Source organism: Pangasianodon hypophthalmus, chromosome 15, assembly GCF_027358585.1.
Source record: "Pangasianodon hypophthalmus isolate fPanHyp1 chromosome 15, fPanHyp1.pri, whole genome shotgun sequence".
Taxonomy (NCBI): domain Eukaryota; kingdom Metazoa; phylum Chordata; class Actinopteri; order Siluriformes; family Pangasiidae; genus Pangasianodon; species Pangasianodon hypophthalmus.
Genome location: NC_069724.1, coordinates 1,642,724 through 1,668,226, shown reverse-complemented (window position 1 = coordinate 1,668,226; position 25,503 = coordinate 1,642,724). Strand labels below are relative to the sequence as shown.

General features: G+C 37.9%; 1 protein-coding gene and 1 long non-coding RNA gene across 2 annotated transcripts in view; one reads left to right on the top strand and one right to left on the bottom strand.

Annotated features, from left to right (window-relative positions):
• Positions 1-2,477: 2,477 nt before the first annotated feature.
• si:dkeyp-23e4.3 (rho GTPase-activating protein 7) overlaps positions 2,478-25,503 on the top strand; it is a 52,984-nt gene continuing 29,958 nt past the window's right edge. The window contains exon 1 of the mRNA XM_026938669.3: positions 2,478-2,934. Within this exon, the coding sequence (XP_026794470.3) occupies positions 2,814-2,934 (121 nt within the window). The 5' untranslated portion in view covers positions 2,478-2,813. The remainder of the gene's footprint in view (positions 2,935-25,503) is intronic.
• On the bottom strand, positions 4,052-19,201 carry LOC117599133 (uncharacterized). The gene is made up of 3 exons (XR_004579561.2): positions 17,228-19,201; positions 14,010-14,290; positions 4,052-13,784 (listed from the first exon to the last, which is right to left on the bottom strand). It is a non-coding gene; the product is annotated as an uncharacterized LOC117599133 (long non-coding RNA).

The following is a 25,503-nucleotide window of genomic DNA, read 5'->3' as shown; positions in this document are numbered from 1 at the left end:
TTTGCTAAACAGCTCACTAGTTGTTGTTGTTAACATTAGGCTACGTGATGACCGTTAATATGTAACTTACTTTAACCTGCTCTACGTTCTATGTATCCCCTTTTGATATCCGAGCCACCATTTTTGCTGGTATCAGCCCGATATCGATATCCTGATCACACTGTTGCCGAGATGCAGGAGGGCATGGGCTACCATGTGCTATGTTGAGGAAGTAAAGAACCACACGGTGAAGGAACAGTTTTTATCCATAGGCCATCAGGCTAGTCAATAACTCTCACCCACTGCCGCTCCCATCAACACACACACCTGCTACCGAACTGTGCAATATTGAACATTTTTGCACAGTGTACTTTCTGACAATGGCTCCTTGCACATAAGGACAAAACATCTTGTACCACTAGTCTATAATTGCACTGTATTAATATTTACACAATGACATCTAATGTCTCTTTTATTGTACAAGGTTACTGCCAGTGTCTTTACTATCACGCTATAGCCGACCTTTTTCATATCATACTTGTAATATACACATAATCACACTCCACCTGTACACCCCATAGTACAATTTCCAACCGTTTTATAACACTATCTTTACAGTATCAGTGGTTTATCAGAAGAAATGTAAGAGTAAGGATTTTATTATACACTGTAACTGCCTGTTTTACTGTGCACATGACAATGAACTCTTGTTTTGTTTTATTTTTTTCATTTCTGTTACAGATACAAAAATAGTCACCAAAAAACTGTGCAAAAAAGTACATAGACCAACAAAGATATATATATATATATATATATATATATGCACTGTGAAAGAGAAAGGGTCAGGGTGACCCAAAAACAAGTTTTGAACCTCCACCAAGCTCAGATTTTCACTGGGGATCCAGGACATCGAGGAACAAGAAAAATATGCAGTGTGATTATGGGAAATTGACTAACATTATGAGAAATTGGCTCACAGCATCTGAGTTACTGGCATGACAATCTCTGTGTCAGTGTCTTCAGCTCAGTGTGTTATCTAATGCAGAAGTTGGAGCTTTGTGTGCGGGATGTTTATCATGGAAGGAGCCGATCTTACGCATACTTACATTCTAGATTTAGAATGAACGGATAATGTGTACTAAACAAATACCGAATACGAAATCCTGAGAACTACAGCAATACAGATAGTGGCAGTGCATAACACACTGATATAGCAGAAGGAAGTGACAAGCATCCTCAAAAATATACAATAATACTAAAAATTCATAAAACTAGAACAAGATCTTTAAAAAAAACACTTACTGTGTGTGTGTGTGTGTATGTTGAGTGCGACTTTAGGGAGACTGGATACTGGCGAAAGTGTTTAAATAGGAATTTTGCGTATTTGAAAAACACGTCACTTTTTTCTGTGATGTATTTATTAAATTAATTTTTTCCAATGTTTTGCCAGTGTAAGCTTTACCTTTAAAAGCCTTTAATAATTCAAAATTATGGGTAATTATGGGGGGAAAAAAACCTTATTCCTAAATACAAATGTCAAAAGTTTTGTACAGATTTTATGTAAATTAGACCAAATGCGATTGGGATTCCCAGGCAAAAGTAGACGCTTTCAGAGCTGTCAAACAAATAAAAACATTTTTAATGTTCTACTGAAATAGAAAGTTTTCTACAGTGATGTTAAACACTTGACGCCCAACGTTACCATTTAGGTGACTTCTAGCTAGTTAGACTAGCTAGCAGTCATTAGCTAGCCAAAGTTAGCTGTTTAATAGGAATTAAGCTATTTCAGTAGAACATAAAACTTTTGATGCTCTTACCTCATTACTGTTCATATCTTCCATTTCGACTCCACATCAGTTAGTCTACTGCACATCGAGCCTGAGGGACGACTGCGATCGGCTTAAACGCTGAATTTGCCCATTCTAGCGTCTAATCATTCCTGAGAATCCCAGATACTTCAACTTTGATCTAATTTACCTAAAATCTGCATTTCTCAGATTGGAATTATATTTGAGATTTGTATCTAAGGTTCTGCTTTTTCTTGTTTCTTTGTGTTTTTTTAATCTCAAAACTGTAACCCATAATGTCAAATACATTTTAAAGGTAAGTCTTACCCCTAGCAAGTTCAAAACAAAGATTTGTTAGTTGTTACTTTGTTAGGAAAAAAACAAAATTTCGATTTTTATTTAACGTGATATTTATGTAATTTAAAATGTACAGTATAGAATTCATATCCAGATAAGTTTCATAGTAATTATTTTCTCGGTTAAAAGAAAGCATGTAGTCAACCTGATCTTTGTGCTAAAAGAAACATGAACACTTTAAATGTCGGTGAGAAGAGAACTTCTGCTTTTGTTTTTGAAAGAGGAAGATGTACGAGACCAAACAACACACAAGGGACGGTTATTCGTCCAGTTCCCCAGACTCACTATCTCTCAACCTTAATATTTATCTCAGCACTCTGCAGATAGATGAGTGTGTATGCATGTGTGTACGTGTGTGTGTGTTAATTATGGCTGTACAGATGGAGAAGTATCTCTCACTCTGAAGCAAGAGGTTCAGCGCTCAACGCATATTTCCTTTTCAGGCGACTTTGACCCCTAGTTTGTGTGTGTGGAGGGAAAACATTTTCTCTTTTCCCCCTCCCTCACTCTCACACACTCTCACATGCTTGGAGGAGAGTGTGTGCCAAATTACATGCAGACTTTTGCATCAAGGGTGAAAAGTTGGAAGTAAAACTTTCCTCCTCTTGCTACGCTCAGCTGCCCAAACTCACTCACGTCTCTCAGCAGATGGAGTGAGGAAAGAACGTTGAGCATTTTTCAGAACAGCACATGGATATGGCACACACGGTGAAAACTCCACTACGGAGGTCCTTCAGCGAGCATGTGAAGGACTCGACCAATAAGGCTTGGGATATATTCTGGAGAAGTGCACGTGAGAAACGTCTGTCAGGTACAGCTACATGAATGATAGTGTTCACTCTTTGATGAGATCAATTGCATTTTTTTTTCTGGTATTTGTGCATTTTAAAAAGAATGAATGTCAAGTGCTGGGTTGTTCCAGAGATGCTTACTCAAATGTTTAGGGGAAGAAGGTGACTGTTTGTTTATAATGCAATAGTAAAAAATTCTAGTTAATCATTTGTGCTTGTTGCATAATTATAGATGTCAGCTTTGCTGCATTAATGCTTGTCAGTGCAAATTCTGCAAGTTTATCACGGGTTCTGCCAAGTTTAAGTTGTGACCCAATAGATTGAGCTGATCTTATTTATTTTTTTTTTTAAAAACTCATTATAGCATGAGGTTTTAAAAGGTGACACTGAAGAATAAATGAGCTGGCAATGTGCATACATTTGCAATCTTTTGGACTATATTAACCTGACATCCACTGAAACAAGACAAGGCTAATTGCCCGGATAGCTATTATTTGCAACCTCAAAGCCTTCTGAGAATCCTCAGGAAGTGGCCTTGGGTTTGCACCCGATTTCCTCCTACCCTCTCTTCTCTCCATGGACCCTTGCATGCTCATTTTGGTTTGATGTTAATGACGGCACTGTCCTAATATTTATGCCCAAGATGACCCAAGATGTCATAACAAATACAGTCCCACACGGATGAGCTCAAGATGTTCATCGACAGTGAACCGGCTACAGCATCTAAAATGTGCAATAACTCCAAACAGCCCACAAGAGCTCTCCAAAGGCCAATAAAAGTGAGGCTTTGTTGCAAAACACTAAATCTAAATCAATAAAATCAAATGAGGTACCATGCACAATGATGCAGTTGCCAGGGTGCTTTGGACAACATAAGAGCCTAAATAAAGAGAACGTATCACTGGGGGAAAAAACAAAAAAAAAAAAGAAGTTGGAGTAAACATCTGGTTCTGGGAGAGAGAGGTGTGCAAGACCAAGCCTTATCTGCTTTTTGTCCATGACTATTTTGTAATCCTGGCCTAACTCTTTTGCAAGAAGGCTGATCAATTTGTGTTTCTCACTCACATCATGTAAGCATTACCTCATTTCATGCACCAGAGCCATGTGTTCGTGTGTGTGTGTGTTCGTGTGTGTGTATTTGTGCGCGCGTAGTGTGAGTGTGCGTGTGTGCTTAAATGGTGGGCTTAGCGAGAGGAAAGAAAGGGGCTGAGTGCTATTATGATGCAGAGCAGGCCCCTGAGCTTGGAGAGATTACTGTGAGAAACCCTTCCCAGATGTTGCAATCTCAAAAAAAAAAAAAAAAAAAAAAAAAAAACCCTCACACAGCTGGGGGAAAAAGGGGAGGAAATGGGGTCAGGTTTCACATTTTTCTTGGCTACAACAACAACAAAAAGAATCTCTGAAAAAGCTATGATCATTTTAAGAAAAAAAAAATCACATCCTTTTTTTTTCCCTCCATCTCTTGGCCATGAATAGTTTAGAATATCTGGTTCCAAAGTGTTTTATCAGGGATGGTTGAGGATTTTGATACCTTACATCTGTGAAATTCATCTTGTAGTCACGCTACGCCGTCAGTGAGGCGATTGTTGCTATCAGGAGCAGAACACTATCAGTAAACTTAATACCGGAGTTGAGGTTTGTGGCTTGTTAAGACATTTTCCACCTGAGAATAAAGTCCTTCTGAGCTCCACACAAACACTTCAGCTGCCTAGAATGTGATGGATCATAACAAAAGATGAAAACTACCAGATAGCGAAGTTTAGCATTGATTTCACAGCCATTCCGAACACACAAGCTGCCAAACTGCATGAATCATAAGATCTGGCTTTCAGAATGTGAACCTTGGAGTTATTTGTCATTATTATTGCTACTATTATTATTATTATAGTTATGGCACACGATACAAGTTCACTTGAACGAACTTTAAAGCATTATTATTTAAAGATTTCTTTTCCATTTCACTCAGTTTTTGACTTTCTTTTTATTTATTGGATTCCTTGGCAGGTGTTTCATTGAATCGACATGAATGTCCATTTATTGTCTGCGCATACCATGGGCAACTTATTCCAAACACAATATCCATTTCAGCTCTTCAGAAATTAATTAAAAATATAGCTGCAGGTGTTGATCATAGGGTCCAAGCATTATATAATAAAAAAGTCTCCAATGTACAGTCTATAAATTATTCATTATGAATCACACGGCCTTTTTTTTTTTTTAACAATGGGAATTGCTGGATTCTTAATTCTGCGGGCTTGTTGTTGGCAGCCATGTTTGTTGACTGCAATAAATGTTATTTTATGAAATGTGAGGATGTCACAGGAAGTTTTCACTTCACAAAAAAAAAAAAAACCCAATGGAAAAGCATTCAACATATCATCAGGAGATCACAAGCTCAAATTCCCAGGCATCCTAAAGAGCAAAATCAGTTGTGCTGTATGGTTGGGAGGGGCATAATCTCTCTCCCCTATCAATCACAGCAACACTAGTGAATTGTGGATGTCTGTGAGCTCATGTATGCAGAAGAAGGCAAACAGCGCTTTCCTCAGAGTGTGTTGCTGCCCTGTGATGCAGCATGAGCAGCAGTTCGAAGTGCTTTGGTTTACGGGTCTCGGAGGAAACACGCGATAACTTGTTTGATTCTCGTTAACCATTTGAGACACCTCAGAACCTCCTAGACAGAATTTTTCTACATTGTTCCCATTCACAGGCTTACAGTATGTATAGGAGTAAATGTTCTCATTTCTAAGAATATTTTCTCACGAATGTAGACCAGAGAAAACAGTGGGAATTTTTAAATCTAGCTCTATCTGTGTTGTCTCTTGGTTGCTTCTCTGAATAATCCCCTCTTTACCTGGTCCCTGACTTTTGCTGGATGGCTTCCTCCTTTGGTGGTTGTGTCATATTCTTTACATTTTTTAGTAATGGATTTAAGGACACTCCATGGGATATTCAAAGGTCTGCAGTAACAAAATTAACACTGTAAGTGCTAATGGTTTTTAGGAAATATAAAAAAATTATATACAGTTTTAAAGTGCAGAGTAAATTGGTAATAGAATGAATATTCTGTTTTTTTATTTATTTATTTATTTATTTTTAAAAAGACTGGCTTTGCCTAAACATTTGTACATGATTATGGGAAATTCAGAACAGCAAAGGTACACTGTGTTCATTGTTCGCAAACATTTAACTCAGACATGACTCGATGTCTTCCAGCCTCCAAATTATTGCTCAAGTAGGCAGCATTTTTTAACACTGACACATCCATGTACATCCATGAGCATATACTAACCAACAGCACACACTTTCAGCACTTTGACCACAAGTCCAGTTAGCACTTTGTCGAGTAAATGTAGATGGCTGTGGTATTTACCAGTACTTTTCTTTGAAACTGGAGAACTTTATAATTCTTTCTGGCTACTACGTGAAGGCATCCTGCTGTGCCCAAGTGCAGCTCATACAAGCCCAGAGGCTACTGGCTCATAAACAGACTGACCTCTATAAGGAGCAGAAAGGTCCAACAAATTATCTTCCTGTTTATGACTTCCCTTCCTTTATATACCTCATTTCCTTCATTTTAAATCATCTCCAACAATGCTTCCTCATCTTGACTCTCTCATTTTCACTCTGACTAAGATGATTATCCTACATAACGGCCTTAGCTGAAGGTTTTTTCATTATGCATGGATTGGTCCAGCACTTCTACAGCAGCTGTCAATCCTGCCCTGAAGATATTAAATCAATTTCTTAATCAGCACATTTTCAGGGACACTGCACTCTAGTGCCATTGTAAATGGTGTGCCTTGAAGAACCATGATTGAAAGCTAGGCCAGTTCAAACAGCTCTAAATCTTTTCTTTTTTATTTCATGGGCAGTTGAGTCAATATGACTGTTATGTTAAATGTGTCACATAAATGTGAAAATTAAAGTTGTTTCATTTCCTGTTGACGTGAACATCCTTTATCTGTATCTGTGTAGCGCTCCAAATCTCTCTGGATTTGAAATGGAAGTGGGCGTGGTCTGGACCGGAGGTTTGTGTTGCTGGGAAGAGAGTCATTTTTTTCCATTTACAAATTATAAAAAAAAGCCATTTGCAGAACTTCCTGAACTTTTACAGTTCCTCAATCTCAGCTACATCACTCAAGTTGATCATCAGTCTCAACCAGATGCCCTATGGAACTTTCTGGCAAACTTTTTAACTTTGTAATTTAATGTGATTGAATAAGCTCAGGAACTAATTTTCAAAACAACAACACAGTTTGCACATCAAGGAACTGTTGTTTGTAGTTGAAAGTAATAGCCATCTAATAATATTTTATCAGATTTATTTTAGATTTTGAGCTTTGTTACATTCCAGAAGAATCAGAAAAGTTCACTGGACACGCTATCAGAATCTACTATGAAGTTGGACGCAGTGCTGCTGCGAGTAAAAATGGAGTCCTTTAAGCTGCATTTTAACGCCATCATTTAAGAATGATGAAATGCATGCACAATGAGCATACAAGTTACTATTTTTAAAATTAAACATTATTTTTAAAATTAAAGCAGAGAGATGCTGCCCTGTACATGGTGTGCGGTCTATATGGAGCAGTGGCTTTATAAATATATTTAAAATGTATTTCTTTTTAGGTTAGTTTGTACAGAAATACGGCAAAACTATGGTTTTATTTTGTAGCTTAGTAAGGCAGTGTTTAGGTCAGGCTACTGCAGCAAAAATGAATAGAGCGTCTCCTATTCTCCTATTATCTGTTCATTCTGAACAGGAAGTATTGGTATTTTCGTTTACATCCCTAAAAGATGAATGAATGGACACTGTAAATATATTACATTCATGTTAATGAACATGGTCTTTGCTTGTCCCATGAGCTTAATATCTGACCACTATCGCCTGCATGAAACTGTAAAAACACGATTTTTACACTTTTCTAGTCTTCTCCTCGTCTTCTCCTAGTCTGCGTCTCCTAGTCTTCTCTACGAACCTATGCATTCATAATCAGTTACATCCCTAGTCTTTATCACATTTGCTTTCAAAATAAATAGCTTGATTGGCCTAACATCTTTGCCACCTCAAAACTCCAGGGTCCCCAGTTTGGTCCTGAAAAACACTAATATACAGACACAAATGTTTATAAAATAGTTTTGCACATTATCTCCACAGATCAGTCCAAACATCGCTTGGTCCCTTAAGCAGAGTCAAAAATGACCAACAGCACATGCATTCTTCATCAGTGCTTTCGTCCTTCTTTATGGCTGGTGAAATAGAAGCTGCTTTGCGCTTCAAGAATGCTCTGACTGTGAAACTATTCATCTGCACCTCTTCACCCAAGAGCGACTCCAGCGAGTGCAGAAATCCCAGCTCTTGAAGATGTGCACATTGGCGGATTTCTAGGAAAATGAAATCCATCTCTTTCAAGGACCATTTCCTTTAGTCAGTCAAGTAGTATTCTGGTTTGCATCAACTGAAATGAGAAGGGATTTGACAGGTTTTGTCATTTTGCCAGGTAAATTAACAGGCTTTGAGTGATCCCCCCCCTCCAACACAGTCTATACAGTGACTCATATACTGCTCATTGGCAAGCAGGTGTGATACTGAAGGACTGTACTGACTCAGTGGCTTATACTTAATCATGGAGATTGGCCGCCTCACAGAAATGTGGGAATGTAGATCTGTGTACATGCTGTTACCAAGAAGCAAAGCTTCATTTTCTGTCCTGCAAGCAATCTAATTACTATCATGTGTGTGAAGAGAAGGTCCATAACGTTTTATATAGCTTAAGAAAAAGAAATAATGAGCTATAAAGAAGCTCTTCTACTTACTCAATAAGCATTCTCCACGTGCCAACCGAGCACTTAAAAGGACTCAGGAGGCATTCCTGGCAAGCTTCCATACATATAGTAATTTTTATAAACAGTTATGGGGAACTAAAGAATGTTGCAGTAAAGTGAGAGGTTTTATAGAAGTTTCAGTTCATCCATTTGGTCATTTTCCTAATGGAAACCACCTTTAATCGGTTAGTCAGTGGTTCAGAGTGATATTGGGGGGAAAAGCCACAAATTTGCTCGTTCTATTAGAAGAAAGTGTTTTTGATGGTGTCACTCGATACACTTCTCCAAGCAGATGACCTCCCCAGAGTGTCATCGCATTGACTCCTGTAGCGCTTCCCTGAGTAGAGTTTGTCATTCTGTGATCAATGTAAATGTTCATGCTCAGCGAGTAAATGTTCTTGAAGCTGATAAAGCAGAGATCCATGAGCCAGCCATCAGGACTGAGAGCTCAAGCTGAAACTGAACTTCCTGCTCCTAGATGATCGCAGATCTCGTAGCGTCGGTTCTCCTGCTGCACCACCAAATGCATAAGGTCTGGAACTGCCAATGAGTCCCAATTGAGATTCAAATCTATCTCTGGTTGGAATTCATTTTCCTTCAGCTCAGTGAATGTAGAGCGGTTTTTAAAAGGAAAGAAAAAAACTGTTTGTACTTTCTGTTTGTACATCAGCTGCTTCCAATCAGTTTGTATTTTTTAAAAAATGGAGTTATCATGATATCTCAGGAAAGCATATTGTAACAACTTCTCACGATATCATTATTATATCATCAAACCCTAATGTGCAGTGCTTAGAAGCTTTTCAGAGGAGACCTGAACTTGGCAGAGTTTCTGCATCCTGCAGTCTTTTACTGTGTTAAACGTGGTACAGACATATGGGTTGTTCTCAGGAAATATGCCATTTCATGGATATTACATGTTTTTTTTCCCCGATTATAGTGGATAGACCAGAGTAAACCTTGCTCGTCAATGAGCTCCTCTGCTTCATTTTTGTGTAGATTTATACGCTTATATTGTTCTCTAGTTTTTAGAGACCAATGACTGAGATTTATTGTTCAGGTTGGTAATGAGCAGAATACCAAAGCAGGTCCATCAAACTGCTCTTTATAACTCTTTATACTTGCTAGAACAACGTGTGTGTGTGTTGGGGGGTGTTCTGTGCTCTAATGGGTTCTGTTCTTAGATAATGTGTTAAAATCTTAATTAAAAATGGAAGTATTCAGCCATAAAATGTACTCTGGTGAAAGTCAAAAAGTTGCTACTCAAGTAGTAAAATGTGAAAAATAAATAAAACTGATGAAATTAACTTAAGGTCATGTTTTCTTATAGAAAAGTATCTTTAATTACTTATTCAAAACTGACTTTCATTTTAAAGCAGCTACACCATTTATGCCTGAAAACATCATTAATTCTCTGCACGTTTGTTTCTACATGACTAGTGCTACGTACTTTGCTAATAAAATAATCACAAATAAAATATCCTGTAAATAACTGATATTTACCATTAGCTAGAATTTGACTTGCGGACTAGCCAAGTACATTAGCTACTGGAATCGTTGCTAGTCTAACCAGGCATTAGCAAAGGAAACAGGCTAACATAGTTAAATATAAGCAGCACATGTTAGCAAAGTAGCAAATCTTACTGTACTTCATGTTCAAATCTTATTGTTCATGCCTTCTAGGGAGGTTAAAGGAGACGCCTCATTTTATACGAGTCTTTGTTTACTCCAGCGTACTGAAACAATTTACTGAGGTAGGGCCCGGGACGTTCATCCTCAACTTCCACACTGCAGTGCGGTGGATTATCCACTGACTTCAGATGCACACAGATAGCTATAGCGCTAATACACTGGGTAGCATGTGAAGGTCAGAGCAGATGACGAACTGTCACGATTCTCCATTGATGTATAGTGTGCAGTCATTAGCTGGATGAAAGACGAAGAGTACAAGCATTCGATTTCATGAATACTCAAGTAAAGTATAAATACATCAAAATAATACATAAATATAGTAATGAAGAACAATTACTGAAGAATTTTCCACTCCTGATTCTGTTTGCCCTTTAAGGTACTTTATAAAGGGAAGTTCTGAGAACAGAGAACAATGGTTCTGCCAGCACACAGTTCATATTCTGTGCAAATAAATGTATTTAATTAACGTTGCATACCCGTATCATTTACCTATTCTCACCTAAAAGCTGCCGCGATTTAACCTTCTTTAAAATCCAGAGCTTTTGTTCATAATGCACTTTATTTTCCTGACGTTTCTACATTTCCACACTTGCTGTGCAACTCCCTTTGCCCGGCCCAATTTATTACCTCCATCTCTCTTCTCTGCTGCCTTATCTGCACCATCATACCTCCCTCCATCTCTGTCTCTCCTCCCTCGCCCTATCGCTTTCGTGCTTATTGCATCCCTCCCTCTTCCTCCATTGATTCTCCGCTTCTCCATCTCCCTGTAGTCTTGCTCCCTCTCATCTTTCTCATTCTCTCTCTCCCCGTCTCCTTTATGGAATGCATGTATCTCCACTTCTCTGATAAAAAGGCTTGGGGCTGGTGTAGTGATGGATTCTGGACGGCCCAAAAAGCGTTTCCGTTTCGGGTCAGCTGAGGGCCCGATAGTGCTGGGTAAGCAGGTCAGGAGGGGTGGCGGGAAAATAAAACAGCTGACTGGAATGTAATATGGTGGAGAAAGGCCTGAAGGGGTGTAAATCTCTCCAGAGGAGGGAGCGAGAGAGAGAGAGAGAGAGTGTAAGCTGTGGGTAAACAGGGAGGAAACGGTCACCTTACATATCTGATCCAATTTGTAGTTTGGTCAGGATGAATGGAGCGCCTGTGTAAACATGAAGATGGCTCGGTGGAAAGATGCAAGGTAGCTGATGATATCGTAGTTAGATGGATGTGTCTGTATTAAGACACTGAAAAGTCCAAAAGTATATTTGGTTCACAATATTTTTGTGTTTCCTCTGCTCAGACCTGTGAGAATGAATTATTTTATGAAATCAGGTTTCGAGATCAGGTGTGCGGTGCAGAGGTTTACCTGAGACTGGGCTGAGAACATCCTCGGCACAACAATGTTCCTTTAGGTCCTCTCAGTGTATGTAGCTTAAATGGGTTTTAAATGTACACTACATCCTTGAGATCCTATAATTTAAGGTGAAAAAGATGTTCCCTTGAGGTTACCACTTACAGTACGTGATGAGCATTCGTACCCTTAAAGGTTCTGATTTCTATGTGTGGTATTTTCTGAGAGTGTGTAGTTGTATTTTCATATATTTTAGCAAGATTGATAAAGACTTCAATATTATGGGCTACTTTGTGTAGATTCTTGTCATATAATCCCAATTAAGTCCATTTCATTTCCGGGTTGTAACACTACAAAAAGTTGAGGGGGTAAATACTTATGCAAAGCACTAAGTGATATATGTTCAATCCATGCATTCAGAACAGATTTAAACAGATAAATGCTGATAAATGAAATCATTAAAAGAGGAGTTGTTGATGTGTCATTAGCTACTAAACTGATTTATTTTTGGGTCCAAACTGAAAGTCCGAACTTGGAATTTACATCATATTCAACCTCTGTGCATTCAAGCTACAAAGTGCGGACGCCTCCATGTTCGTCTTTTGTTAGCAAAAAGTTAGCTAGCTAACTGATGAGAGATGTACGTTTTCCTCCTCAAAACAGCAAACTATATAGTCAGTGTTCTAGATTTAACAATCTAATATGTCTGTATGTCAATTAATCTAGAGCTAATACTTGTATATAAAGTGTAACTCATTTAAAAGTAAACAAGCACTGTTGTGTTTACTGTTCATTCTGTGAGCAGCCATGTTGATTTGAGGTCACTTGCTGAACTCAGGGTTGAGAAGACCATCCCAAGTTCCTGAGTGGGAAATGCAAATTGAGGGGGCATTTTCTTTGGTTTTTCCTAGTCGGAGGTTCGAGTTATGACCTTTAGTTAAATGCAGCATAAATCCAATGCGGCCTGTTACCTAAAATGCTGTTCAGCTGTTTGACACCCCGATACCGATATTGATAAATCGATATGTGACGTTTTTAGTTTAATTCTATTTTTATTTGTATAGCGCTTTTACCAGTAGACATTTTCACAAAGCAGCTTTACAGAAATAAATATGTTCAAATTAAATTAAACCAAAATATATTGTAAATATGTGAATTGATCCCTAATGAGCAAGCCAGAGGTGATGGTGGTGAGGAAAAACTCCCTGAGATGAAATGAGGAAGAAACTTGGAGAGGAACCAGACTCAAAAGAGAACCCATCCTCATGTGGGTGACACTTGATAGTGCGATTATAAATCATTCCCTTCTATAACTGTGTACTATATCGACAAATAGTGCAATTGTGCAACCAGTAAATTCATCATAGTTTTCACATGAAGTCCGGTTTGTTAAACCTATCCACTGTCCACAAAATGTTAAACTAAAGTGATGATTAAAACATTTCATACCCTGGCCAACAACTGAGAAATACTGTATAGTCTAATATAGTAGTCTATAGGCTAATTAACATTTTATTTGCCACAAATCAGCAGTAGGCTCCAGCTTTAGCAATGTTGCACAACAAATACTCATCATTAGTTTCCTAAAGGGGGCAGAGGAGCTTTTTGTAATTCAACTGATTCTCCCCATCTCCCTCTCTCCCTCTCTCTCTCTCTCTCTCTCTCTCATTTATAAAGAAGTCTGTTTCTATCCCACAATGAAATCAACAGCTGCCAATTTCTGGCCTTTCGGTAGCTTTTTAACTCTCTTTAGAAGCGCAAAAGAACGCATCCTGGCAGGACATAATGAAGTACATTAACCTTAAGGCCATGAAACGCTGGTAGCCAGCCCCCTCCGCGGTCAGTGCAGCTGGAACATCTTGCGTTTACAAACAGGAGTGACCTGGCAAAGGCGCTCGAGGCTAGCATTCTTCAGCCGTTGTCTTGGGGCTCTGATGGAAGCTATGCTTCTTCAGACTGCTAATGGAGTTTCTCAGCATGAAACCTGATGAAGTGTGGACTGGAGCTAGATGCTGAGAGCGTCTAAAAAATGAAAAAAAGGTGGAGAGACGTGTCATATGCCAGCATTCCATTTGTGTAGGTGAATTTCACATTGTGAGGGTGCATAAAGTGCATAAAGGCAAGTTGAGAAATATGAGTGGTGCTGAGAAGAACTCAGATGGCTCTGGAACAGAATGAAAGAAAGGAAACGAACGGATGTACAGTTGCATAAAAAAAGCTATGAAGAAGAACAGAGGAGGGACTTACTTCATAGTAAACACACGGTGGTTTATTTGACGTTATCCCGTGCTGTGGAAAAAGTGTGTCTACCTGCATAGGGCCCTTGTTACGAATCACAATGACGGATGAGGCTTCTGCGCTGCTGTGTTAGCTTTAATGGAAACCATGATCACAATGGAGTTAGCTGATCCCATCCTCCAGTTCATAAAAAGCCTCCTCACCTTGAAACTTCAGTCGGCTCTGTTTAGTCCTCAAATCTATCATGTGGCAGTGGCAGCGCTCTCTCCTGCCAAACCATGACTGCAGGCCTGAATCAGAGATGAGAGGCCCAATAATGTTTAATAACTGATTCACCCATTCAAGACTTTTTTTCCCCTTATTTGTCTCAGATTCTGGGATTCTGTAATCCTTCTTTTCTTTCTCTCAACTTGGCAAGGCATACAGAAAGGAACAAATTGATTCGCTTTTTTTTTTTTTTGCACAGGGCATAAAACATGATCGTGGCTGCATTCTGAATAGAAATGGTATGGAAGCTTATTGTCTCCCTCTCCACGAACATGTTCCTTTGAACGTAAATACAAATCCAAAAATAAAAAAATATATGGTGGATGGATTGTTTTCCTCAGCAAATGTTCTTTTCTGGCACAAGACAGCAATACCAAGTAATAAAAAAAAAAAAAACTAAATCAAAGGAGCTGCTATTAATCAAGTTAAAGGACTATGCCTTGTAATGCTTCCAAAGTTCTGTCTGGCATTGGCTTTTCCTGACACACTTGACCTGCCTATTGACTCTCTCTACAAAGTTTAAGAGGGGGGTAATCTTTCAACTTCTACATGCTCTTCTGATCTCCAAAAGCAGCTTGACCGGCCTATCAATTACGCCATTGATATAAGACAATGGGGCAAGCATTTAATCGCTAAATGAAGCAACCATGAGCGTTACTGTGCCATTTGTTTACTCTCTCTGAATACACTTGATTTCCTGTTGGAAAGGATATCCTTTCTGTGATATATCTGGTAAACAGGGACGATTCTTGCTAGGGGTAATAACGGTCACTTAGGGCCCCTGGACCACCAGGGGGTGCCATGATTTTAAAATAGTTATGAAAAAAAAAAAAAAAATCACACTTTACTGTCATTTAGTGAAAAGGTTAACTGTATGTATCAGGCAGTCACAGGCACCACCGTGTGGTGTATAAAGAACAGAAAGTGCAATTTATGTAGCTAAGTTGGGTAACTAACGTCAGAAGATCACAAAGAAGCGGCGAATGTGAAGCATACTGATCTATCTGTGGTGGAAAAAACACAAAAAGATAAAAGCAGAAGAGGATAAACAGACCCAAAACACCATTTAGAAATTAACACAAATTAACTGGATTTAGTCCATTCGTCCACTTTCTTGCTTCTGCTTGTTAATGTAATGGAAGAAAAAGTTCATGGCTAATGTCAGGCTTAGGATTTTTTCCTTAGCTTACCCTTTAATATATACTTTATTATAATTGTTATTTATTGATTTATTTTATTTAGATAATTGACTTGTTTAGAATAGACATAGCACGGTACCACTTCTCCTTTTCCAATACTGAAACCTTGAGTATCAGCCAAAAATGATATTTTCTTTGAAAGCTACTAAGCTTTCATTTTTTTTTTAACTGAAGCACTTCACAGTTAAACTCATTCACACAAAAATTACTTACACTGTAAATATGATAAATATAATAAAGTCTAAATATAATAAAAATCAGTCCCAACAAAAGAAAAAAAACCTGTGAAGTCTCTTTGTATGTAAACATTTCCAGTTCCAAAAATAAATTTCTTTTACCAAATCCAATTCCAATCTTTGCACTTGTTGCAGGATCTGATACGTTTTCTCCGATATCCAATCAACCATTTTTTATGCTGGTACGGGACTGTTGTCATCTCTAGTTTATATGTTGAATTCCTTATGTATGTAGGTCTTTTTTTTTACCTAACTGTTTATTAAACTCCTCATCACATTTTTCCCCTCATCCAAAATAATGAAATATACATTCTGTTCATTCTTTCTCTATAAATTAATATACAGTAATTGGTATGGGGATCAAATCTTCAGAATCGGTCCTCTTCATCTTTGCCTTCATCCCCGAAAAGCTGCCAGGAAGTCACTTTTGCAATTTTTAGGTTTTTTTTTTTTTTCCATCCTCTCATCAGGATTTATTGTTAATGGAGTCATGTATGAATAGGCACTGGATGTACTGAGGACTTTATGACAATCATCTGATTTTTCATTTTTAATGGAATTGCTTCAGTTATTCAGTTCCAGTTTCTGAGCTTTGTATAATCAAGTTGGTGATACAGTATATGACTATCATTTGGTAGGTTCTGAATAACAGGAAACCCTGGTGGTTATCTAAGGTTTAACATAGTGGTGCATGTACCCAGGATTCAATTTCACCCTTTCGCACCACCAGCGGCAGCGTAAAACACCCGGATAACATACATCAACAACGTCACGGTGGACAGGGCTCACCGCTGGACTACACGCTGTATATTGGAAAGCTTCTTGGACTTTTTTAGTGGAAAATGTTACGATTGTGTAGAAAAGCATTCTTCAACTATTCTAACATATTTCAGAGCAAAAAAGTCAAAAATTTCAAAAGTTATGATTATTAAAATGAAAACCAGCTGAACATCTCTAACTGACATTGTTTCACAACTTCAAGACATGTCATGTGAGGCGAGTTCTGTCTTATTCATTCCCTGGAGTGAAAATAAATTCTCTCATTTAAATGGATTCTTACCATTTTCACAAAATGTATTCTTACATGTCAAGCTGCATTATGACAACAGACATTTTTTAATAAAACAACCTACTTTTACATGTTTGTCCCATTTCGTTTATCATGAAGAGAATTCCACTTAAAATTACAGTTAAGCTTAATAACGCTTCAGATATTTATAATGAAGCAGCCTTTACATGGCAGCAACAAACTTCCATAGAAAGGTTAAACCTTTAATAACCAAAAGGCAGTTTATAAATCCAGCACAGAAAGATGACAACAACAACAACAACAACAACAACAACAAAGTCTGGCCTAACTCAAATTCTTCACTAAACAACTTTTTCACAAGTCTGATCTCTATCAAAGTCCCTTGAAGTTCTCAAAGCCAAAGTTCAAACCAAGTAACCTGAAAAAAAGACCATGTTTCTGAACTTCAGAAATTCTACATGCCAAAAACAAATTCTCCACCAAACCAAAACTCACCAGTCCTTGCAATCAGAAGTCCATCCTGAATGCAAAAATCTTCTTCTCAGATATGTTGCATCTACTGTTCAGTTTCCCTGAATAAAAGTATTTTTCACCTTAAGTTATTTAATGTACTCATAATGTGTAAAAGCGCAAACTAGCTACTTAACAGGAGCTGGGCAGTTTTCTATTTTCTATTGTTCTTTTTCCCTCCAAAAACTGACTCCTCCCCTTTTTCTCCCATGTTGGCCAAGGCCACTCCCTATTAAGGCTCAGCCAATGAAACATAAGAAAAGAAAACCTGTAAATAAACTTGATGGAACCATGCAAAAGATCTGCAACTAGCCCAAATCTGGACATTGGAAAAGGGAGACATATTTTTCTTCTTTTTCTGAGCCTCTGTGTGAGAAACAATGATGCGTCACCGTGATGCGTCACCGTGATGCGCACGCATTTCTGATGTACGGACATTATCCACTCCATAATCCCCCTTTCCCTCTCCCAATCTTTACTACTAATATATCTTACAATAGAAATGGTTCTATACATCATAGACACACTTTCTGCACTTATACTTTGCCTTCGTTTGTGAAAATGTATTAGATTTAATTCTGATAATTTAATTTAAAACATTCCTCCCTCAAGCATGGGGCAGCATGACTCCTGCCCCAGTGGGCCTCTATTTATTAGGTCTTAGTTAGGCTGTAGTTCCCAACCACTAGGTTCAATAATAACTCTATGGAGCTGAATGGGGCAGTGAGCACGCTGCACCATGGTTGCATTAGTATTTAAATGAAATGTAAACTATATGAATGAGGACTTTATGAAGATTAACATTTGTTGACTTGCTGATATATATGTAAATGGTGGAGGAGAAGAGTGGTTTGATATTGTGCGTAATGGCTACTGTGTGCACTTCATATAATGGTGTCATGGCACAAATGATTACACACACATTATTAGTTGCTAAATGTTTTACCACAATTTTCTAACAAACAGGTTAACACACATTCTTTAGCGTTTTGCAATCAAAGCCCTTTATTAAGGGTTCAGCAACATGTTACATCTCTGTCAGAAGTCAGTGTTTGTAGAGAGACTGATTAACGTTGTTAACAAATGCCAGTCTTCATATGATTCTGATCCTCAGATGATAAGAACATCACATTATTACAAGACTAGCAATGAATCACAGACTGGACAGCTCTTCTGACACCAAATCTTCAGCTGATGAATAAGCCGCTCCTCTGACTCTGACATTTTTGGAAAGTTGCATCAGAACATTTTAGTCACTGGGTCGTATTTTGCTTACCTGTCTGCTGTTTACACGCATAGCGATCTCTTTAATGCCATGATCTTTAACAGAGAGTGATATTCAATAAGAATAGACAGCTTGACATTTTCATCAAAGCCAGCCTCATCGAATGCTCTGGCATGAGGTTTTTCCATCGTTCCATCTCCTCGATCATGACAAACTCAAGCTTTACTGCAAACGGCTCCAACAGGCTAATGCTAATGTTTCTCTTATCAGCCTTAGTCTCAGTGTCTCGATAGTTAATGAACTGTAGTGTCTGGCGTTAATGTGTTGTGGCCTATCAGTTGATGTGAGTTAATGAAAAAGTTTGGAGTGTAGACTTATGGAAAGAAAAAAAACAGGTCTGCTAAAAAAAAGTAATTTTTCATTCACAAATTATAACAAAAAAAACAACATAACTTTATTCACCTCCTGAACTTCTACAGTTCCTCAGCCTAAGCTACATCACTCGAGATTGTAATCCATTCAAAAGTCTACAGACATCCTGTGGAACTTTCTGAAAACTTCTGAAAATCGAATGCATCTGAGTAAGCAAGGAACTATCTTTCAAAACAACAATGTGTTTCTCAAATCAAGGAACTATTCACTATCATGGACAACAATAGCCACCTAATAATATTTTATCAGATTTATTTTAGATTTTGTGGCTTGTGACATTTCAGAAAGTTTAGAAAAGTTCACTGGGCTACGAAGATGAGACACAATGCTGGTGCGAGTCACAATGACGTCCTTTAAGCTTCATTTCACTATAATCCGTGTATGAATTTCCAGGAAGATTTTCATTCAGTAATGATGAAGAAAGTTCAGTGAGAATAATGAAAAACACGTACAATGAATGTACAAGTTAATATTTTTAAATTAATTCATTTTTGGAGACCCCCAAATGTGCACAGGGCAAGGCCTATATGGAGAAATGACTCAATAAATAAAATCATATTTATTTCACCAGTTTGTAAAAAAAAAATGTTTGAAATATGGGTTTATTTTAGAGCTCTGTAAGGCTGTGTTTCGATCGGGCTGCTTGCGCAAACCACTGATGATCCAAAAATGTAAATGTTGTAAGGGATTTATTCGGTTACATCCCTACTATCTAGAGATTTTACTGCATTAAAGCTCACTGTAAATTCTAATGATGATATTTTATGCTGTGTTTTCAGTAATACTGTAGATTGCCAGAATAACATGGTTACAATAAATTCCATCTTTCACATCAATTACATCACCTCTATTCCCAAAGCACAGATCGCATTTTCAAACCCAGCGGTGTGCAAACAACAAAACTGGATATAATAATGATGATGTCTGGTGTGCAAAAGCTTTCAGCTGTCATTACGAACACACAGCAACCCAATGAACATGTCCGACACCAGTAATAACATAACTGTCTGTCCAAATGACAGCAGACGTTCTGATTGCAGTTTAGTAGCAGCAGTAGCACAAGCATGCGTTACGCTCTGACTGTACATCAAAGAACACGTTCAAAACACATTCACATCGTAATTAAAGGCATAATTAAATATATCTGTAATAAAACAGTATTAAACAGTAGAAGTTCTGTTTGTAATACTGCAGCGTTTAATATGAGGAATAACAAACACCTTAATAACCAGTTTTTATTGAAGTGGAGAGAAAGTATTGTGGATTTGGTCTGTACATTAAAAAGCACACAACACCAACAACTGGACTTTCGTCACTGGTGTGCTTTTACGCTAGGTTCACCCTGCTGCAAAATGATTTCCATATTGCTGTTTTTCGTGTGTGATATTGGATTTTTTTCTGCTTAATGCTTAGAGGTTGATCACATTTCATGCATATACTATATGCCTTAACGCTCACTATGTCAGCATATGAATGCTCTTTTCCACCGAACCGCTCCATGCAGCACCAGTTAGTTCATTAATTATGATTTTGATGACGACAACAACAACAACAACAACAACAACACCAACACAGGGCGTGGGCATGGTGCTTTAGTAGTTAGCATGTTTGCCTCGCTCTTCCAGGGTTGGGGGTTTGATTCCCACCTCTGCCTTGTATGCGCAGAGCTTCCATGTTCTCCCTGTGCTTTGGGGGTTTCCACTCATTCCAAAGACATGCAGTGCAGGCTGATTAGTATCTCTAAATCGTGCATGATTGTGCCCTGCAATGGGTTGGCACCCTGTCCAGGTTGTCCCCTGGGATGTGACCCCGTGTAAGATAAGTGTAGGACTTGTATGGAAGTTGTATGGAAAATGGCTAGATAATAATAATCGTCATTATATGACATCATGTAGCACTTTCATCTCAAAGAGTCTTACGTACGTATAAATGATTAGAAAATCTTAAAGTATTTACGATAAAGGCACATTAGATAACCAACGCACAGTCTCTCATGAGAAAATTACTATGAATCATGACAAGTATATTTAACAAGATAAAACACTCTAAGAATAGTCCAAGTTAAACACGAATGTTTTTTATCTATTGAGCTGGCAATCTTGATATTTGATATTCTCTGGAACAAAACAATTTGAGGCGATGTAAGAAAAACATCTTCCATCTGTTAGAAATTCAGCAACAGTGAGTCAGGATTCAGGAAACTGGTGTTGATCTTCAGTCTCTGATGTTTATCGCACACTTGAAGAATCTTCAGATCAGCTTTTTATCAATAGAGGCATAACTTCAGAATGCTTCACCAGCTCAAATCTACAGATCGAACAGGCATTGTATATGTAGGAAAAGAAGGAAGATAAAGAGGGAAGGGGTAAAGGAGAATGGAGATACAGAGGAAGAAGGCCTAATGCCGCCTGGGTCTGGGAATGCTATCACCTCTAACCTTGATGTGTTCAGTCACAGTGACACAATACTGTATACCAAAACACAAGAAATGAGAAATACATTATCATTAGAAATAGCCTAGGTATAAATGGTCATGCATAATATGAAACAGGATACATGAATAAACATTAGCAAATGATTATAGAATCAGAGGCAAATAATTAGATGCAAATAATTAAAGGCGAATATTTCCTTCACGTATCCAAGTGAAATGCTCATGATGGGTTATACTGTTACAAGAGATCACCAAAACTTTAAATGGCATGAACAGGACTTTGTAGTCTGTAAAGAACTTAACAGGCAGCCAGTGGAACTTGTACAAGGCTGGAGTAATGCACTGTGGCTTTTTTTTCCCCGGTGAGGATGCGGGCTGCTGCGCTCTGAACGAGCTGAAACTTCCTTAAAGAGCAAGCAAGAGTGCAATACAACAGTGCAATGTAGAGGTTATGAAAGCAGGCCCTAGTTTCTCAATGTCATGTGCCTAGGTTTCTCAGATGATAAGCACTTATAGAGAATGAAATGATCTAGGGTTACTATGTCACCATGTTTCTGATACACCAAGGGTATCAAAAATTACATAAAGGTTCTAATCCAGTCCCACCAAATGAATAGTGTTTTAAATTAATGTCATCTTTGTTATTCCATTAGGGGGCAAAATAGAGCAATAAACTCAGCACCATTACCTCAGTTACTGACAGCATATCCTGATGGTATGTAATTATTCGTTAGCAAGCTAAAAATTCAACATTTAATCTCAATTACATCCATTTCAGTTTCAGGTTGTAAATAGTGATGGCACCGATCTGATACCCAGTATCTGTATCGGGCCGATACCAGGGGAAAAAAATGGTGGATCGAATATCAGAGAAAACATCAGATATCGGATCCTGCAGCAAATGGCAAAGATTGGAATTGGATTTGAGAAGAAATTTATTCTTGGAAATGGAAATGTAAGTGTTGTGAAGTGCTTCTAATAAAAAAAATTGAAGCTTAGTCATTTTTAAAGAAAACAATAGGGGAGGAGTATCGATATCAGCTGATACTCAAGGTTTCAGTATCGCTATAGGAAAGAAAAAGTGGTATCGTGCCATCTCTAGTTGTAACACAACAAAATGTTGAATACTTTATGTTACGGTAAAACCAAAACATGGAAAATTAGCATTGCGTTCATCTGTTTTGTAGGTGATATATGTTTAATCCACACAGATAAATACCATTTGAAGAACACATTTAAAAGGAGATGTTGATGTGTTTGATGTGTTGATTACCAAAAACAAGTGTTAGACTGAGAAACTTAACACTATTCATTAACAATTCGCTGACAAACATCGACGTTGTAGTGGGAGAAATGTCAGATAAACCCAGGCACAAACTAACAATGCCATCTCTAGACTCTGATAGGTATTTGAAGAGATTACCTGGGTTAACATTACCTGCGTTTCCAATGACCTTTGCCTCGGTTACCTTAGTTTGAATAGGAAAAGGATTCTGTGGATAAACATACACAACATCTCACAGATATCAGAAGGGCTGCGACCAATGTAACCATGACAATACAATAATCTGCACATTTGCAATCATGAAGGTTACTCTTAAGATTCATAAACAAGGAGAGCCAATAAGAGACACTCTAATCCTGTCTCTCCAACTCTTAAAGATGTGTTAAATATTGTGTCAGAATCTGGAACACACCTTTCATCATCTGCAGTGTGGAAGTAATGCTGCCGAATTTAGCATTTCTGCAAAGTTCGTCCTTGGATGTTAGCCAGGTACGTTCAGAAAGGAAGGGGGAAAAAAAGGAACCATACGGTGCCAAGAATTAATGTATCTGGGAGAAGTGTATATTAAAACATTGGCAGCTTAAATATGGTTCTCCATTAACATTTCAAAACAGGATTATGAATCACCAACAATAACGTGCAGGCGTATCATTCCTTGAATTTCAGTCATCTTGGCTAAAAGTTTATAGAGCTATAGAGGAGTGCTGTGTCTTGTGCTGGCTCTGTCAAATGTACATTTAGGAAGTGTCTACATTTGGGAAGGAGAATGATTTAAATGAGGTGCCGTGTGAAGGATCAAGCGTTGTGAAGATCAGACACAAGGACAGGCAACGAAAAGAATACAAACATAACTCAGTGTCCTAGTGCCCTTCTCAGTGTATATTGACTCGATCCTCTGACCTCTGCCTTTATATATTCCATCTGTTCCCCATCAGTGTCTACCTTTCTCCTTGAGACCGAACCGGAAAGTGCTAACTTAAGGGCCTTAGGGCAGGACTTAGTTAATTAGGCGAGGATTTCCTCTGCAGGCGAGCAGCTATAAAAGGCAATATCACTGCACAAGATCACAGAGTTTGACCACCACTTCCTGCGTGTCACCAACATTCCCTCACAAATCATCATCTGACCATTAAGTCCTACCTATTATAGCAAAGACATGAGATGTCCCGAGAGCTACTGATATAACAGACGCTGCATGACGTGGACCAAATCCAATAATGTTGATTATGTTTAGAGAACTGGACATGTGAGGCAGTGCTGTGGTCTCTGACAAGTGTTATGTCTACAAACATTCCCATAGTGTGAATCACTTTAAAGTTAGTCTTTCTCCTAATGAATGTGTCCCCTACAAACATCAAAGGCACGCAATCCCAGACCCTGGGTTCATATAATAAATTCAAGTAAAAGCAATGGATGTGCCAAATACTTACACTCAGGATGAAGGGACTAATGAGATGTAAAGTCAGATGTTTATAAGCAACTTGATTATATTTTGAGGAAATCATTTACATAAAGAAACACATTTTAATGCAAAATGGTTCTCCAAACCCAAACAAATATCAAAAGCGTATGTGGCATCTTTTCATCACAACTTGTATTAACTCTATAAAGCCATGATACGCACATTTGTTATGAGTGTTTTTTGTAAATGAATGTTTATTTCATAAGGCTAGCTTGTTATTGATTGGTTGAAACCTTTAAGTTTTATTTGTAAAACAATGCTTGGTTGTATTAACCCTAGAAAGCCATGATACATACATTTGCCAGGCTTTAATTTCATTATCTATGTTACTGAGATCGCCTATAGCATGTTATATAATTGTTAGCATGTCTTTTTTGCCCTCTAGTGGGCTTTCAGTGAAATATAATATAATTGCACTACATGAGTTTACCAGTCAGCTCCATTTAAAGAAATTCATCTTATGAGCATTTTTCGGAAATGAATGTTTATTTCATAACACTAGCTTTTTCTTGATTTAAACCATCAAGTTTTATTTGTCAAATAATACTTGCCAAGATACGCCCATTTGGTAGGCTATCATTTAATTTCCACACTTTTCTTGTATTCTGTATTATTATTCGAGCAAAAAAAAGGCCAATTGCGTGCTTTTAACACGTCACTTGGATCTCTCAGTTGAACACAAGTAGTAAAATATTTCTATCTAGATGTACCTAATGCAGTATTAAGCAATTACAATGCAATAATATGTAAATTTTCATTGCAGAGGTTAATGGACCATTTTATGTAATTATTACTGATGCCACATGATGTAATTCTGAATAGTTCTGGTAAGAGATGGAGTGAAAGTGCAACCAATTATGATAGTAATATAAATGAATTATTTTTTATATTAAATTAACTGGAGACTCTGAGAAATACACCCTTATTGTAAATATGTAATATGAAACTTTAATCATGTAATAATAATGATAATAAAATGTGTCAGTGGTGCAATTTGCAGTACACCACTTAAATGTTTCTCACATTTAACACATTATTCACAAATTTATGTACACAAGTGGGAAGTTTGCTTCGAGTCTGCATGAGTGTATATACAGTACACAGTATGGCGCAGTTAAGAGAGATTATCTAAAGCTTCTTCTAAAGTGTTTGGATGTCCTCCACTCCCAGCATTCCTCTCCTCTATTCCACACACTTACACAATTCCTGACGCATTTCAGCACAGCCATTGTCCCTCCTTTCCTGTCCGTGTGTATTGTATTGTAGGTGTCGTGTACTGTCCCACCATTATTCAGGGATGTTCTTGCATAAAAACTTTATGCAATCCCAATATTTTGGTCTACATCACAGGACCCAAACGTCTCGCAATTCTCAACCCTTACCAGTAATATCTAGAATTCACCGTACAGCTCGTAACATCACA